At 37.2% G+C, this 18,038-nt stretch overlaps 2 protein-coding genes across 5 annotated transcripts in view; both read left to right on the plus strand.

The window, feature by feature from the left end:
- Positions 1-2,304, plus strand: part of PIGX (phosphatidylinositol glycan anchor biosynthesis class X) — a 38,402-nt gene extending 36,098 nt beyond the window's left edge. Inside the window, exon 8 of the mRNA XM_029938728.1 lies at positions 2,110-2,304. Within this exon, the coding sequence (XP_029794588.1) occupies positions 2,110-2,271 (162 nt within the window). The 3' untranslated portion in view covers positions 2,272-2,304. The remainder of the gene's footprint in view (positions 1-2,109) is intronic.
- Positions 2,305-7,251: 4,947 nt separating this feature from the next.
- Positions 7,252-18,038, plus strand: part of PAK2 (p21 (RAC1) activated kinase 2) — a 76,086-nt gene continuing 65,299 nt past the window's right edge. For 3 of the 4 annotated variants that reach the window (XM_029939551.1, XM_029939549.1, XM_029939550.1), the window contains exon 1: positions 7,253-7,531. The gene's annotated coding sequence lies outside the window, so the exon portion shown is untranslated. Of the gene's footprint in view, positions 7,532-18,038 lie in introns of all 4 variants that reach the window. The other variant, XM_029939548.1, reaches the window with a different exon arrangement.

Genomic DNA, 18,038 nt, shown 5'->3' on the forward strand with positions numbered 1-18,038 from the left:
TAACTGACTGAGCCACCCAGGTGCACCCCCTTTTTTAATGTTTATTTTGAGAGAGAGGGAGCAATAGAGACCAAAAATTAATAAAAAGATTTATTATCTTTTAAACAGCAAAATAAATTAATTTCACTGCATTGTACAGAACAGGTGAAAAAAGGAAAATAAGTATTTCAACTGTGATAAAGTTTTAGACCACTGTATTGCAATTTGTATATGTAAATCTAGGTTGTTGCTGGCCATTTTAATAGTTTTAACCTCCCAACTTGTTTTCAGCTAATAAATTAGGTAAGTATTCAGACTTTATTAACTTTGGCTTTGTCTATGGTGTGTACAGTTTTCTATTTTTTAGTTAACATGGTCTATTTTTTTCTCTCTTCAGAGTGACTAGTTTTATTTAATCCATATCTTCTCTTTCTCTTTTTTATTTTTTTCTGTCCTTTCCTTCCTCTTTTGTGAGCTGCATTTTAACTGATTGTTGTAATGTCTGTTTGTGTTTCTCTTTGTCCCTAATTCTCTTTAAGGCCTGCTTGCTTTGGTTGAGTAGCACAATCCATGTAATCATTTTTACAATTTACTGTTACAAGGAGTCAAGTGGATTTGCAACAAAAGTAAAATAAATTTAAAATATTAGACAGCCTGTGAGTGAGATAAACATAAAGCAGATTTGTTCATATGTGCAAGTGTGGATATTTAGATATGAAATATTTTCTTTGGAGTTGTACTTTGAAGTCTGCCTACCAGATAGCTAAGAAAATAACTACTTAGAGTGCAGACTTACTACAAAGCCCTGCTATTTTGTTATGGAGAACTTAGAATTGACAGTTGGTAAGATATATGACTGTGCCAATATCTTTTGCAATGTAGAGTTGCTTTTGAGTAGATTTCCATTACCATATGGAACCCGAATTTTTTTTCCAAACTCTAAAATACATCTGGAGAATTATATTTTATTTTTTTAATGTTAATGAAGAGTATAATCAGTGTTTACTTATGGTTTATTAATTTAAGGCGTGCCTGGATGGCTCAGTCAGTTGAGTGTCGACTTCGGCTCAGATCATGATCTCATAGTTCTTGAGTTTCAGTCCTACATTGGGCTCTGTGATGGCAGCTCGGAGCCTGGAGCCTCTTCAGATCCTGTGTCTCCCTCTCTCTCTGCCTCTCCCCTATTCATGCTCTGTCACTCTCTCAAAAATAAAATAAACATAAAAAAATTAAAATATTGGTAGTGTGCATTGCTACAGTAACTAACTTATTAAAATATTTTGAATTCAGTTCCTTTAGACCATGTAACTTGAAATAAGTGGTCATAATTAAGCCCTTGAAGTGTGTGTGTTAACATTGCTTGTTTATATATACCAGAAAAATAGGTGACCATTACTAAAATGGTGATCTACACTAAGGCTTGTTGGTAACTTGTTTTTTTATGTGAAATTATAATCCAGATATTTATAAAAATAAACTAAAAATAAAAATAGTACCAAGTTGCCTACATTTTAATATTTAAAAAAATTATATTACACTATAAAATTTACTAGAGTTTCTAATTGAACCCATTTGTCTTCAAAACCAAATAGAAAATAGAAACAAAGTTGAAGATAGAACTTTTGTATTACAGGTTAGTACGACAACAAATTTGACGTGGTACCAGTAAAAGACCCATTCAGTTGTGTAATTTGTGAATAACAGACTTGTAAAAGCTATTTGGAAGGAAGAAACAAAGCAGGAGTAAATGGATACTTAGCTTTATTGTTGTTTTAATGTTTTTCCTCTAGAGCTTTACCTGCGAGAGAATTCTGTTTTAATAGGAAACATAGTAAGAGGAAGTAAATGTTTATAATAATTACAGCAGTGATGATGGGAGATAGCCAGCATCTGCAGAAAGCAGAAAAAGTCAAAACTACTGAGAATTTAAGGATTATTGTGAGAATTGAGTCTGATTCTGTTATATAAAATGCTGAATCCAAAAGAATCATTCAAACAGTAATGTTACATGTAGTGTAGCACTGGTGGAAGATACTTAAAAGAAACAAATTAAATTAAAAATTAAAGAAATTGTGGTTTTACCTTAGGGCATGCATTTTAAGTATATCTAACTTCTCTCTCTCTCTATAGGTATGTAAGAATGTGACTCTACAGGTTCCAGTGGGACTGACTATACATACCACTTTAGTATGTTCTGTGACTCTGCTCATTACCATCCTGTGTTCTACTTTGATCCTTGCGGCTGTTATCAAATATGGCCATTTTTCCCTAGAAGTTTTATGCTTTTCATAAACCTAAATAAGACCTATTTACTTGTGACTGGAAGTGTCCTTCTAGAATTATGTCATTATTTTTGTCTTCATTCATGACTAAAATTATGTCTACTAAGGGGAAGTTTTGGATCATTTTCAACTAATTCCAAAATTAATGCTCTGTTGTATAGACCTTTGATAATCTCCAAGCAAGTGCCAATAGAGGAAACTTAATTTTGCTAAATTAATATTTATATTGTGAGGAGTGATTTTATCCTCATTTCGGTTACAAAAATGGGTACTTTACATATTCAAGACAAATTATTCTCATTTTGTGAATAGAAACATTTAAATTTCAGCTAAAAGTTGAGAAAATCATTATAAATAAGAATAAAATATTTTGGATGAATCAGTTTATTTAAACATTAATTTTATGAGAATATTAAAGTTAGTTATCCAGAGTTTAAAGAAAATAATGTAGGATAGCTAAGAAATTATTAATATCAAAATAGATTATTCCTTAAAGCATTTCCATACTTCTTTTATATTTTATTATACTATTTTGAATATATGAATTTGCAAAGGGCTTGATGAAACTGTGTACCAAGATTCAGTTTTGACTTAGTACTGAATTTATCAGGAAGACAATTCAGATTGTCATTTTAAAGGATATATTTTATTAAGTTGTACATGTATAAAAAATCTTTTTTGCATCTTCAGTGATTTTTTTAAACAAAGCTTTTGATTTATTTTTCTTGGGAAAAAATTAGAAATAAACTAAGTGCCATAAGCTAATTAAAAAATAAAAAGGCAAGCATGTCCTTCTGTTTATTTAGGGCAATGTATTTAGAACAAGCATGTTCCAGAACAGAAGCCAATAAACCAGGTTATGTTGGCAATGTTTGTCTCACATAGAGTAATTGAATGGTAAACATTTATATGTGATATCCCTGCTTAATTTCCTAAACCATTCTGGTGTTTTTATGGGAATAAATCTTTTATAATTTGACGTGGATGACTTGACTAGTCATAATAGTTCTTTTTAAAGGTGTGTTTAAGAACTTAAATATTGAAAAAAGCAACCAAGTGCCATAAAACAGAAATATTAGACATCTCTAAAATTTCAACCCAGTCTAATTTTATGCCTGTTTAATGTTTTCTTATAAGACAGAATTCCATGTTTTTTACAAGCATTTCTTTCACACTGGAATTTATATAGCGGCATTGAAATAAAATTATATGTCAGTTAAAATTCAGTAACATTAACAGACAACATTTTGAAATATGGAGAGGGAAACATGATACCTCTTAAGAGTGTATCTGGGGTAGAGGGCCGAGTACATATATCTTTATTTTCTTTTGCATATTGGAATTAAGTTTCATCAGTATTTAAACAAGTTTTCAAGTTAATATTTGAGATGGTGGTTTGGAACATGATTCAGCCACTTACACATTTATACAGATATTCAGAAGTATAATAAAAATGTGAAAGTAAGTGAAGAGTACTTTCATATGACTCTTCTTGCCTAATAAGTGGTTGCTAATAACATCACTTTTAATACAATGAAACATTTCTGGTTTTGAACTCTTTATATTATCCTATGGATGCTTAAAAAATGAATAAGCACTTTTTTTTAATTAAAAAAGTCTTTTAATTAAACTCTATTCCCAAGGTGGGGCGTGAACTCATGCCCCTGAGTTGGCAAGTCGATGCTCTGTCTATGGAACCAGCAAGGCACCCCTAAGCTCGCTCTCTCCTTTATTTCTGAGAGAGTGAGTGAGAGCACAAGAGGAATAGAGAGAAAGAGGGAGGGAGAGAATTCCAAGCAGGCTCTGTGCTCTGAGTGCATAGTCCAACAGGGGAGGGGACTCTATCTCTCAACCTGCAAGATCATAACCAGAGCTGAAATCAGGAGTCAGAAGCTTAACCAACTGAGCCACCAGGGGCCACTAAGCACTTTACTTTTTCAATCAGTTTTGTAATTCTGTTGTCTTCTTTGTTCAAAGCCAAAAAAAATAGCTACTGTCCTATTGGTCATTTTGTTTCGGCACCTGCTCCACTATATCGTTTAGTTTTCTTAAAATAGTATGTTCTTTTAGATGAACATAAGAGAGACATGGGTTACTTAAACTAAGGGTGGTTGGTGATGGGACAGAGATTATTTGTGTGTGGGTGTGGATGTGTGTGTGTGTCTAAGCGACTCTACCAGGAATTTAGATTATTTAGCTAGATCTCAGGAAGATAGTACTTTTATGGCTTGGGAACTGGATTTATTGCAGCTCTAATGATTTTAGAATATAATGAGTTTAAGGACTATTCTAGTAAGATATTCTGTTTCATGGTACTCACCTATATTTTGATAATTAGTGCTTATTGGTAAGATATGGAGAAAATTATGGTGAGGTGACCAATACCTATCTGCATTATCCTCCAAACTTACAAAATATTCTGATGTGTTTGAAAAGGTTTATTTTCCTTATCCTGGTTGGGCTTCACTTTGCTTCCTGAGTCTGAAAGATCTTGTCTTCATTCAGTTCTGGAAAATTCTTAGCCATTATCTCATTATATACTGCCTCTTGTTTTTTCTCTTCTCTCAGAGTTCTTTCTAAGCATATGATAGACCTTCACAATCTGTCCCCATGTCTCTTGATCTCTCTTTCATATCTCCTTTGTCTCTGGGCTATTCTCCATAATTTCTTTAGATCTGTGATCCAGTTTAGTAATTCTCTCTTCAATATGTAATCTGCTATTTAACCCAAACACTAGTTTTGATTTCAATTATTAAATTCTTTTTTTAATAGAAGTTCTACTTGGTTACTTCTCAAAATTGCCTGGTCATTTTTTAAAAAAGTAGTATCTTGTTTTGGGGCACCTGAGTAGCTCAGTCGGTTGAGTGTCCTACTTCAGCTCAGGTCATGATCTCATGGTTCGTGAATTCAAGCTCCGCATCGGGCTTGCTCCTGTCAGTGTAGAGCCCACTTTGAGTCCTCTATCACCCTCTTTCTCTGCTTCTTTCCCCCCCCCCCTTGCACACTCTCTCTCAAAAATAAGCATTAAAAAAATAGTATCTTGTTTCTTGCTCTTGTATTATTTTTTAAATTATTTTAATAAACTTTTTCTATTCTGTAACCAATAATCCCACTCTCTAAAGTTCAGACTTCATTATTTTGTTCGTAGTTTCTGCTTATTCATTCATGGTGCCTTATTTTCTTAGGTATATTGTAATTACATTTTAGGTGCTTTAACTTTTGAAATCCTGTTTCTCTTTGGAAATCCTTTCAGTCCTGGTTTAAGAGTTAACCTGTGTGGGGAGGATTTGTACTTGTTTCTTCTAGGCCTCTGAGCACTACGAGCCTGGGACCACTTTCTTGTCCTGAAGTTTCCTGGACATCTAGGTAATAATCAGTTTGAACTTTCAATCTCATGTGAGGGAAAGTTTGTGGTTATGAATTCTAAAGGGAAATTGTTTCTGAAGGTACCAAGTCCAGAAACATACTACTGTCTGCTTGTCTCCCTGGAGATTTTTTTATCCCAGTCTAGTCTTGGAGGGCATAGCCCTTTGAGTTTTCCAGTCTTATGCCGGATCACTGTTCCAACTCCTGGAACAGCCCAAGGCATTGTCTTTGCTCTTTTGTCCAGCCAGTTAAAAAAAAATGTTTTCTGAGATAAGTATATACCTCAACACAACCATATATACCTCAATACAACTGTCCTGTTTACTACTTAGGTTTCTTGCTCGCTCTCTGGGTTGAGTGTGGAGTTTAGAAGACTATCAGAGGTATTCCTCTTTCATTCCTGAAACCTTAGTTATGCTTTCGAAAAGATACTCTATTTTATCCAGCATTTCAGTGTGTTTAGTAATGGGACTGTTTTTCAGGTCCTCTAATAATAGTGTGCCATGTTGGTCTTTGATTACTTTCTCTCTATATAAGTTTGTATTCTATGTATAGATAAACACAGTCTAGCCACCTTTTTCCATTTCTGATTTCTCCTTAGTATCAGTCATGATTACAGTCTTTCTAGTTTATTCCCATTCTATTCTTGCATCTGTATACTCCATTCTCTGCATAGCAATCTAGTGATCTGAAAGTGTAAACCATATAAAATCACTTCCCTGCTTAAAACTCTTTAGTAGCTTCTTGGAATAAATCCAAATTCCTTAGCATGGCATTCAAGATTCTTCTTGACCTGAATCTTGTCTACTCTACTGTTTTTTCACAGTGTATTACTCTTCTTGCTCCAAGCACAGGTCTTCGTAACTGACCATAGCAAGTCCTTTTCTTCCTCCTGCCTGTAATGCTTTCTCCTGGGAGCTTCTCATGGCTCTCTCCTGTTCTCAGCTTAAATGCCCCCTCCTTAAAGATGCTTTCTCTGGCCACCCGATCCAAAGTAATCTCCCCTGTTTTCTCCTCATACCAGATATCTCTAGTTTAATATTGTGTTTGCATACTTGGAAGCTCCACAAAGGCAAAGTGACTCATGTTCACCTGGTGACCCTGATAACTAAATGTCTGATACATTTTAGATGCTCAAATGTTTGTAGAGTTAGTGAATACATTGATGAGCTCCACTGTGGATAAAACATGAAAGCCTTGATTTCAAGGAGGTGGGACTTAATTTAGCAGCAAAACATAGTAAGAGTTTGTAAGTAAAATACAAATGGGTAATGGATGAGTTCCCAGAAACAAATGTTCTGGAGCAGGTTTATATAACAGCAATGTCAGTCAGCATCTTTGGTTGGCACAGACCTCACTGGAGCCCATGCTAAATTAAGCGAGGGCCTGGCTGTCCTTCTCAGTTTAAAGAATACTCCCTCCCCAAACCCGGTCCCAAAAAAGAAAGGCGAAGAAAGGGGACTGTACGTTCCAAACTACGACTCCCAGCAGCCCTCGCGCGATCCCGCCCAGTGGGAGGTAGTGCCGGTCTCCGCCCCGTGGAGCTCGGTACTTGGGCCGGCGAGGGGCGGTGTTCTGGCCCCGCCCCTGCCCGCTCCCCGCCGTCGCCCTCCCCCAGGGTTGTGGCCACGCGCAGCGGCGGCGGTTGTTCCGCTTCCCCTCTGGCCCGGGCCGTCGCCATTGCCGAAGGCTCCCTGCCCTCCCTGCCCGGCGCCCGCGGGGCTCGGCTGCCGCTTGGCCTAGCGGTAGCAGCGGTTGCGCTCCAGCGCTGCTCGTCTTCCCGCCCCGCTTCCCCCTCCCTCCTCGCCTGCCCTGCGCTGCGCGCTTGCCCGGGGCGGCTCCAGAGCCCGCCGGGAGCTCAGATCGAGGCGCCTCGCTGGGGCGGGGACCTTTCCTCGCCTGGGGTAAGTGTGCTGGCGGGCCGGGACGCGGGCAGTCGGTCTCTTCCTCCTTCCTTCTCCGCGGCCTGGCCGGCGCCAGCGGCCCGCGGTAGCCTACCTGCCCAGAGCAGCGCCGGGGCAGCCGCCACCTGCGTGCCTGGAACCGCGGCTCCCGGGGCGGTGGCTCATTGTCTGCTCCCTAGAGCTGTTTTCTTCGGCTTCAGCCCGAAATGGAAAGCTTTCTGGGCTGGCGAAGTCAAACTCTTCCTGGACCCAGCCCTGCCCAGGGCCGTGTCGCGCCAGGGGCTCTGCCCACTCTCGGTCTCCCTTTCCTAGCCTTTCAGCTTCCTCCAGTTCTCAGTTTACTTTAGTGCTCGACCTGACGACTCGGGTTTTAGTCCTCGATTTTTTCTTACTCAGCCCAGCCCCTCCTTGCTACGTCTCTGGTCTTCATAATTTCATTGCTAATGCATATGGTCCTCTAGTCCCTTTACTCTTTTCTAAACTACAATGTGTAATTTCTCCCTTATTCCATATTAGTAGAAAAGTATAGTTTACCTAGAGTTTGAGAGCCTCACCTAACAACCGAACGTTTGGATCTTCTCATGATTCTTGTTTGATCTTAAGCCAGGAGGTGAATATTTTGCTTCTTTAGGTAATTAAGGTGAAGATTGGCTTTTCACCATGTTTGGTTTTCTTTAAAACAAGACATATACGACATTGCTCCAAAGCCCTCGGTGGACTCAGTCTTTTGAGTAATTCTTTAAAGTCATCCCAGAATTAAAAGTATGAAAAGTAATTTCTGTTGTCGGTTGGTGTGGGGCTGTATCCTCCTTGTATCTTCATTTTAATTGGAGTACTCAGGGCAGTTGTGAGCGTGATTTGTAAATCTTGCCAGCTTCCATTGATACAGTTATTTCAGTTCTCCTTTAAAAGTGATCTATAGTTGTTTGTTTTCTTTTTAACCTTTGTAAAAGACAATCAAAATGGTTAGGCCTAAAATTAGACTACGACGAACTGTGTTTTGGATCAAGGTTGTGCACGTCACGTTTTCCCCCCTGCTCTGTTTGACTCTTCCGCTCTTATAAGTAGGCAGGATATTGAAATGTACAAGAATTTGCTGGGGGGTGGGAGGGCTTGGTTTTATAGGGTTATCAAAAAAATAACATTAAATAAAATTAGATTGGGATGAAGGCCCTGAATAGTAATTTTTAAAGCAGGTTGCAACTTGTCAACTTTGCCAGAAGCTCTGTGGCATTTGTAAAACACCCTCATACTAACTTCTAAATGTTTTTTACGTGTGTGTATACACACAATTATATACACACATATAAATGGAAAGCTTTGTTCATGTTCTATTAGGGGTATTGATTTAAGGCAGTTCTTTCATTCTTGACTTTTAAATCTTTATAACTATTTATTATGCAAGGACACTGATTTACATTAGGAAAAATGAACCTTAAAATATTTTTGACCTGTAACATATGTAGGTCTTAAGCCTACTTCCAGGTTTTGGTGAAAGAGGTTGATCTAAATTCAGTGAATTTTGTTTTCACTAAATACTCCATTTCTACCTAAGTGTTAATACTGAGTATTAATACTGTCATCATTTGATGTCAGTTGTCCTTAAGTTAATTGAGAGGACTTGTTGCAGGTGTAAAAATGATAGCATGTGTAATTTGGTCTGTTAATGTTAGCTTCTCTGCCAGTTTCTTACAAGCAGATACTTTTTTCTTTTAAACATTTATTTATTTTTCAGAGAGAGAGAGGGACAGAGCATGAGCAGGGGCGGGGCAGAGAGAGAGGAAGACACAGAATCTGAAGCAGGTTCCGGGCTTTGAGCTGTCAGCACAGAGCCTGCCACAAGGCTTGAACTCAAAAACTGTGAGATTGTGACCTGGGCCAAAGTCCAATTCTCAACTGACTAAGCCACCCAGGTGCCCCTTTAAGCAGATAACTTTCACCAAGGAAGAGTTCCTGTATATTCCTCTTCCCTTAGGGCCTTGATTCCTGGTTTACCATTATTCAAAAAGAGAGCCAGTCTTCTCTACTTTGTGACATTTAATGCTAACCAAGGCAAACCCCAAATTGTAAAGTAATGGTAAGTAAGTACTTGAGGTGTAATGAATCGGGGGTTCCTATGATTCTCTGATGTTTATGATAGGCAGGTTTCCAAGTAGATATGATTAATAGTCGTGTACATTTCTTTTTAATTATACATTTTTAAAGAAAACACTTAGCTTTAGTTCAGGTAGCTAAGGATAAAATTATATTTTTTTAAAAAGAACTTGTTCAAATAGATAAAATAAGTAGGTACTTTTAAATCCTTATGTTTCTCCTGTCAATATTGATAATTCTAATATTCAAGTAGAATATTTCTTTTGGCTTTTTGGAATTTCTCCTCTTTTGATTAAAACTTGAAACCGGGCCTTGTTGAAGGCTTTAAGCCTTTGGGATTCTGATCAGTTTGTTTTCAAAAGCCCTTCCAGTTAGTTAGAGGGCTAATTCGAGGCTAGCCAGAACTAGGTTAAGTTGCTTATGAACCTGAGTTGTCCCTTGTATCCTTCTGGTACCTTGGTAGAAGTAGAAAGAGAAGGAAAAATTGCCCCTTTGGCTTTGAAGAAGTACTGATTGTTTTCTTCTGTGATCAGAAGTTTCACTGCTTCTTCATTTTGGGATCACTAAACTATTTAAGAATAGTCATTCTGAACATTCCTGTAGGATTTCAGAACACTAGCCTATTATTATCTCTGAGGTACATTAGCATTTACCATTTCATGTGTCTCAGACGGTTAGGTGCTGGAGACCTGGGTTTGAATTCTGGCTCTTGTACTTGACCCTGGGTACTCTTTTCAAGATTTGGTTTTCTTCATCTGTAAAATGGGGATTGATAGTAATAACAATATAATACAAATTTCATGGGGATATTTAAAGTAAATGAGATAATATAGGTAAAGCACTTTGTGAATGTAGTACTTAAGTCTTTATGAGGTTAGTTAATATTCCATTCTAAAATAGGTTTTACATTTAATTGCTTCTGTAGCAAATGTTATGCTCCCAAACTTGGGCTTAAGAATGCTTTCTGGAAGAGGTTGGAATCTCAGAACCAAGTTTCTGAGATCATAACTGTTAAATTAAAAATAACTTTCTGGAAAAAGTTTTGCAACTGATATAAAATCTAGGTTTTTTTAAGTACATGTTTTTCAGATTTTAAAACGTATGCATATTTCTCATAGAAAATCTGGAGAGTAGTGAAGATTATTAAGAAACAGTACAAAAATCACTTTAACCTCAGAGATAACCATCCTAACAGACTAGTGTTTATTTCCCTTATTTTTAAATTCCAGAAGTGGTATATGCTTTTTATAAAAGATTGTTCAAGCAACTCAATTATTTAAAATTAGAAAAATGAAAATTACTGTTTCCTCACTTTCTAGTCCCATTCCCTACAGGTACCCATGTGAACAATATTCTTTATGTAGTTAGAAATAAGCATTATGTGTGTGGGTTTAACCAATTTTTTAAAATAAGAGATCTGGTCATTACATAATCTTTTGCATCTCAATACGTATAGTTGTACTTCATCTTTTTAGCAGTCATGGTGTAGTCTATTGTATTGTTGCACTTTGTTTCATGATTCATGGTTTTGTATGTTACAGTGGTCCCCTCTTATCCATGGAGGATATGTTTGAAGACCTCCAGTGGAATCCTGAAACCAGGGATAGACTGAACCTTATATATACTGTGTTTTTTCCTGTGTACACATATCTGTGATAAAGTTTAGTTTAGAAGTTAGGCACAGTAAGAGATTAGCAACAATAACTGATAATAGAGTAGGACAGTTATTACAGTATGGTATAGTAAAAATTATGTGAATGTGTTCTGTCTCAAAATATCTCTTTGGACTCTACTAACATTTCTTATGATGTGATGAAAAAATGCCTACATAATGAGGTGAAGTGAGGTGAATGGCTTAGGTAGACCCTGTGAAGTAGCGATAGGCAGCTACTGACCTTTGACGATATACCTCAGTAGTAGGATCCAGGACTGCGGTTGACTGCTGGCAACGGAAACTGTGGGAAGAAACCATGGGGAAGAGAAGACTACTGTGCAGATCTTCATCAATTACAATGGGGTTTTGTCTCGACAAACCCACTTTAAGTTGAAAACGGTGTAAGACAGAACATCATAGCTCAGTCTAGCCTACCTTAAACAAGCTCAGAACACTTAGGTTAGCCTACAGTAGGGCAGGGCAGAACCCTCTAACACAATGCCAGTTTTACACTAACGTGTTGAATGTCTCATGTACTTTATTGAATAGTGTACTGAAAGTGAAAAATAGAATGGTTTGAAGTGTTTCAGTTGCTTACCCTCTTGATCACGTGGCTGCCTGGGGACTGCGGCTCATGGCCACTGCCCCATGTCATAAGACAATGTGGTACTGCGTACTGCTAGCCCAAGAAAAGAGCAAAATTCAAAATATGGTTCTTACTGAATGTGGAAACTTCACTTTCACACCATCGTAAAGTCAAAAAACTGTAAGTTGAACCATGAGAAGTCAGGGACAGTCTGTATTCTCAATTTTGAGCAAGTGAAACTGGAACCTTAGTGAACTTATATCTTTGTCCACATGCATATATATACAAGTATTTCCATAAAAAGGATTCTTAAGTGTGCCTTTTAGGTTTCGATTGATGCCATATTGCTGTCCTAAAAGGCTATATCAATCTATACTTCTTATTGAATTGTTGAAGCTTTTCATACATAATAAGTAATAATCTTTTACCTTCTGTTTAAGCTTTTTCCCATTGCATGTTTACCAAAAAACATTTTTCTTAATAATTGTTGTATTGGGGTTCCTGAATGCCTCAGTTGGAGGAGCATGCAACTCTTGATCTTGTGGTCATGAGTTTGAGCCCCATGTTGTGTGTGTGTAGAGTTTACTTAAATATCTAAAACTTTTAGAAAATAATGATAATTGTCGTACTGTCCTTCTGGAATTAGTGTGTGTGCATGATGGGGGCAAGGAAGAACTTTAACAGTGTAAAATAGCATGGTTATTGACGTGAAATATGGGCATAGAAAAAAATTTAGGAGTTTTAGGCTGCTGTGAAAATGGATATAGAGATTCAGGGAGTGGTATCGGAATGGTTTTATTGTAAGCATCGCATCTGAAAAGCAAAAAAAAAAAAAAGAACAAACAAAAACCCTTTCATCCCCTTCTTTTGTCCTCTGCCGATTTCATCCTCATCCTTCAAATTTCCATCTCTGCGCGTAGCTCTCTTTGGCAGTTTTTCTTGAGCTCCACTCTGGTTTAAATATTCTTACTGTTCATATATATTTTCTTACCATGTTAATCCATGATCTTATTTGCAGTATGGGGAAAGCATGATTTATTCATCTGGAAATGAGAGTTATTTCTCAATTTTTGCCAGCTGGAACTAATCAAACAGGGAGGTGCAAGGAAGAACGACTAGTGTTGGTTAAAACTGATACACGTACAGGAGCCCCTAGGTGGCACAGGTAAGCATCTGACTCCATCTTGGCTCAGGTCATGATTTCACAGCTCGTGAGTTCAAGCCCTCCATCAGGCTCTGCATTAATGGTGCGGAGCCTGCTTGGGAGTCTGTCTCTTCTTCTCTCTCAAAAATAAATAAACTTTAAAAAATTTTTTAATTTTTAAGGCCAAACTCATGACCACAAGATCAAGAGTTGCATGCTCCTCCAACTGAGGCATTCAGGAACCCCAGTACAACAATTATTAAGAAAAATGTTTTTTGATACATGTCCATATGCATGCAGAGCACTTTTAGCTTGCTCTGCTGAGTTCTTCCTCACATCTTTCTGATTAAGCTATTGGTAGTGTTTTTTCATGTAAATGTTTGTGGGTTCTAGAAAGCTAGAAGGTTTCATTTTGGCCTTGCTTTTATTTCATAAGAACAAGGTATATTCAGCTTTAAAAATTTTAATTCCTATCCTTAATTTTGAGAATATTTAGTAATTTATAGGCTTACGAACAAAACAAAATTACTGTATAATAAAAACATGAGCAGCAAGAGGTGGGTAAAGCATTTAAATAAAATTTCAGGTGCTCTAAAGAGTAAATTATTAAAGAAAGAGAAGTTACACTGGCAAATATAATAGTGGAAATAGAACTAGATATTTGATAAGCTATCTCTATTGTAAATTCTTACTGAACTTTTTTCACCTTCCTGATCAAATACTTGAAAAGAAGTTGTTTTTTTAAACCCCTTATTCCATTATGTATGGATATCAAAATACTGTTGATATTTTGGTATGCTTCCTGCCACTATATTGTGTGTGTGTGTGTGTGTATGTGTGTGTACATACACATATTCATACACATATATATACATATGTATACATACATATGTTTGTGGGAGAATACTTTTATAAAATTGGAATCCTCTTTTTTATAATTTGTTATCTTCCTAAATCTTGAACATTTCCCTTTGTTCTTAAAATCATTTTTTAATGTTTACCTAACATTTTATTGCATAGCTGTGCTGTATTTGTTCTTTTCCTGTGCTGAGTGTGTAACTTATTTCCTCTTTCTCTCTCTCTCTCTCTCTGCCCCTCTACTGCTGGTGCTCTTTCCCTCTCTCTCTCTCAAAATAAATAAACTTTAAAAAATATTTAAAAGATTTTTTTTAAGAGAGGTCATAATTGTCATTCTTGGAATGTCTCTGATATTTTTGCATTTAAGGATGATGGCAACTGTTGGTTTTAGATAGTATTATTTTATTCTGTTCCTTCTTAACAAAAATAGGAATGGCTTTTGAATATTAGCAAATGGTTTTATGACACTTTATAGGTGTTCATAAGGTTTTTCTTCTTTTAACTACAAATAATTGCATATATCATAAATTTGCTAATAGCTGAAGGTATCCAAAGGCACATATTATGGGGAACCAAAACCCCACTCATGTTATTCAAATGTACACTTTATTGAAAGAGTAGAAGAGAATCTCAGAAATTTAATAGTATGCAGGCTATATGGTAACTTAGGTGGTTACTGCTGTAGAATCTTGAGGAATTCTTTTTCATAAGTCAGTTTTGATAATTTGTATTTTACCATTTTATATGTTTTAAGACTTTCAGATTTGCTGTTATATGGATGTATGTAATATAATTAAAATCTGTGGTGTTTATTTCCACCTTTTTATTAGTGATTTTGTTATTTTTCTTGATTTGATTTGCCACATGTTTGTCTATTTAGGTGATTTCGATAACTAACTTTGAGGTGAATTCTCGGTTTTCTGATTTCCTGATTTCTACTTTTCTCCTTATTTTGCTTTTCTTGTTTTTCTTTTTTTTTTTTTTTTTTTAGTGAAAACATTAATGCTCTTAATTTGCCTTTGATTAGAGCTTTGGCTGCACTCTGAAATTTACATGAAACATGTTTTTATATTCATTACTTTCCAAATAGTAGCTCTAGTTTGAGTTCCTCTTTGAGTCAAGTGGTATTTAGTACAGTTCTGTTCACTCTGTTTTCTTTCATTGTCATCAGTAATTATAGTCTTTTAAATTATTTTTTAAAATTTACTGGGACACCTGGGTGGCTCAGTTGGTTAGGCATCTAACTCTTGATCTCAGCTCAGGTTTTGATCTCAGGGTCATGAGTTCAGGCCCCATTTTGGGCTCTGTGCTGGATGTGAGTGGGGGGTGATTCAAAGAATAATCCAATTTGGTAACTGTTCTGGGAAAACTTAAAAACATTCTCTGTTTGGGATACCTAGGTGGCTCAGTCAGTCTCACAGTTTGTGAGTTTGAGCCCGTATCAGGGTCTGTGCTGACAGTGTGGAGCCTGCTTGGGATTCTCTCGCTCTCCCTTGCTCTGCCCCTCCCCTCTCCCTTGCTCTCTCACACTCCCTCACAGTAAATAAGCTTTAACAAAAAAGAGAAACATTTTCTGTTTGCAGAGTATATATGTAAACCTTTAATTATTCAAATTCTCTTATTTGGTTTATTGTTCCTTTTAATAGTTCTTATAATTATTAGACAGTCTTCATTAATTTTTAAATTTTAATATATCAAAGATTGACAGGGTAGCATTGTTTTTAAGAGTCTTATCTCATATTGGGACTTACATATTTTTGTTTCTTCTGCCTGAATACTGTCTTCCCTTCATACATTACTGTTTTGAAGGGGCCTTACCTATTCAGTCTACTAAAATAGTCTCCACCTACCCCACTACCAAGTGGGGTACTTCTTGCCCTTCGGTGTCTTTTTTTTTTTTAAACAGTAGGCTCCATGCCTAATGTGGGGCTTGAGCTGAGGACTCCGAGATTACGATTTATATACTCTACCAACTGAGCCAGCCAGGCACCCCTTTGTGTCTTTTTATAGCACTTTGATCTGAAGTTACTTGGTTTCTTTCATTTTTTTGTTTCTATATTTCTTTGCTATTAATTCTACTTAGAACACATGGGCTTGCAGTAAGTACATGTTGGTTGTCTGTTTCTTTTATTTCTAATGATTTTTAATGTTTAACTTAATAAACTTTATTTTATATAGCAATTTTAGGTTCATGGCAAAATTGGTAAACCCCAAGCTCCCATAAACTGCCAGAACTCCGTCCCTTACAATCAACATCTTGCCATGTGTGGAACATTTGTTAGAGTTGGTGAACCAGCATGGACACATTACCAACCAAAGTCCATAGTTTACATCAGAGTTCACTCTTGATATTGTACATTTAATGGGAGTGGACTAATGGTGCATAATGACATATATTATCTATCAGAAAAACAGAACAGTTTCTCAGCCCTGAAGATCCCCTGTGTTCCACCTATTTCTCTCTCCCTTCTCCCTATTTCCTGGCAACCACTGATGCTTCTACTGTCTCCACAGTGTTGCCTTTTCCAGAATATCCTATAATTGGAATCATATAGTATGTAACCTTTTCAACGTGGAATATGCATTTAAGTTTCCTTCATATCTTTTCATGGCTTAATAGCGTGTTCATTTTTAGCACTGAATATTATTCTGTTTACTGTATGTACTATAGTTTGTTTATTCATTTACCTGCTGAAGGACAGCAGGTAGCTTTCACATTTGTCATTTATGAATAGAGTTGCTATAAATATCTGTGTTGTGTGTGTGTGTGTGTGTGTGTGTTTTAATTTACTTACTTTGAGAGAGACAGAGCATGACCATGGGGGGGCCAGAGAGAGGAAGAACCCCAAGCAGGCTCTGTGCTGTCAACGCAGAGCTTGACACAGAGCTCGAACCCAAACTGTGAGTTGAAACCAGGAGTGGGACGCTCACCTGACTGAGCAGTCCAGGCGCCCCTGTGTTTGGTATTTGTATAGATAGAAATTTTTAGCTGTTGTGGGCAAATACTAAGGGGCATGGTTGCTGGATTGTATGCTAAGAGTGTATTTATTTTTGTAAGAAGCCTCTAAACTGTCTTTCAAAGTGCCTATACCATGTTGCTTTTCAATCAACAGTAGGTAAAAGTTCCTGTTGCTCAACATCCTCACAAGCATTTGATGTTGTTACTGTTTTGGACTTTAGCTATTTTAATAGGCGTATGTAGTGGCATCTCCTTGTTTAGATTTGCAGTATTCTAATGGTTGATGAAGAGCATCTTTTTTTTTAAGTTTATTTAATTTGAGAGACAGAGCATGAGTTGGGGAAGGGGCAGAGAGAGAGGGAAGGAGGGAGATCTCAAGCAGGCTTCAAGATGTCAGAGCATAGCCTGACCCGGGAGTCAAAGTCACAAAACCGTGAGGTCATGACCTGAGCCAAAATCAAGAGTTGGATGCGGGGGGGTGCCTGGGTGGCTCAGTCAGTTAAATGTCTGGCTTCGGCTCAGGTCATGATCTCACGGTTCCTGGCTTCAAGCCCCACGTCAGGCTCTGTGCTGACAGCTAGCTCAGAGCCTGTCGCCTGTCTGCCTGTCTTCAGATTCTGTATCTCCCTCTCTCTCTGACCCTCCCCTGTTCGTGCTGTTTCTCTCTGTCTCTCAAAAAAAAAAAAAAAAAAAAAAAAAGAGAGTTGGATGCTTTGGGTTATCTAGGTGGTTCAGTCAGTTGAGCATCTGACTTTGGCTCAGGTCATGATCTCACAGTTTGTGAGTTCAAGCTCTCTGTTGGGCTCTCTACATTGGGCTCTCTGCTATCAGCGTGGGCCCACTTTAGATCCTCTGTCCCTCTTCTACCTGCATTTTCTCCCCCCTTCCCCGCCCCAAAAAGAGTCAGGTGCTTAACTCACTGAGCCACCCAGGCGCCCTGAGCATCTTTCTAGATGCTTCTTTTCCATCTCTCTATCATTTTTTGATAAAATATCTCTTTAGATCTTATACTATTTTTAAATTGGATTGTCAATTTTTATATTATTGAGTTTTAAGATATCTTTGTATATTTTCATTAACTGTCATTTATATCAGATGTTTCTTTTGCAGGTATTTTTCCCCCAGTCTGTGGCTTGGCTTCTCATTCTCTCAACTCTAATGATTCTTATTATGTATTTTGGTGCAGTATTATTTGATGCATGTGTAAGTTCT

The sequence above is a fragment of the Suricata suricatta genome, chromosome 5, assembly GCF_006229205.1.
Source record: "Suricata suricatta isolate VVHF042 chromosome 5, meerkat_22Aug2017_6uvM2_HiC, whole genome shotgun sequence".
NCBI lineage: Eukaryota > Metazoa > Chordata > Mammalia > Carnivora > Herpestidae > Suricata > Suricata suricatta.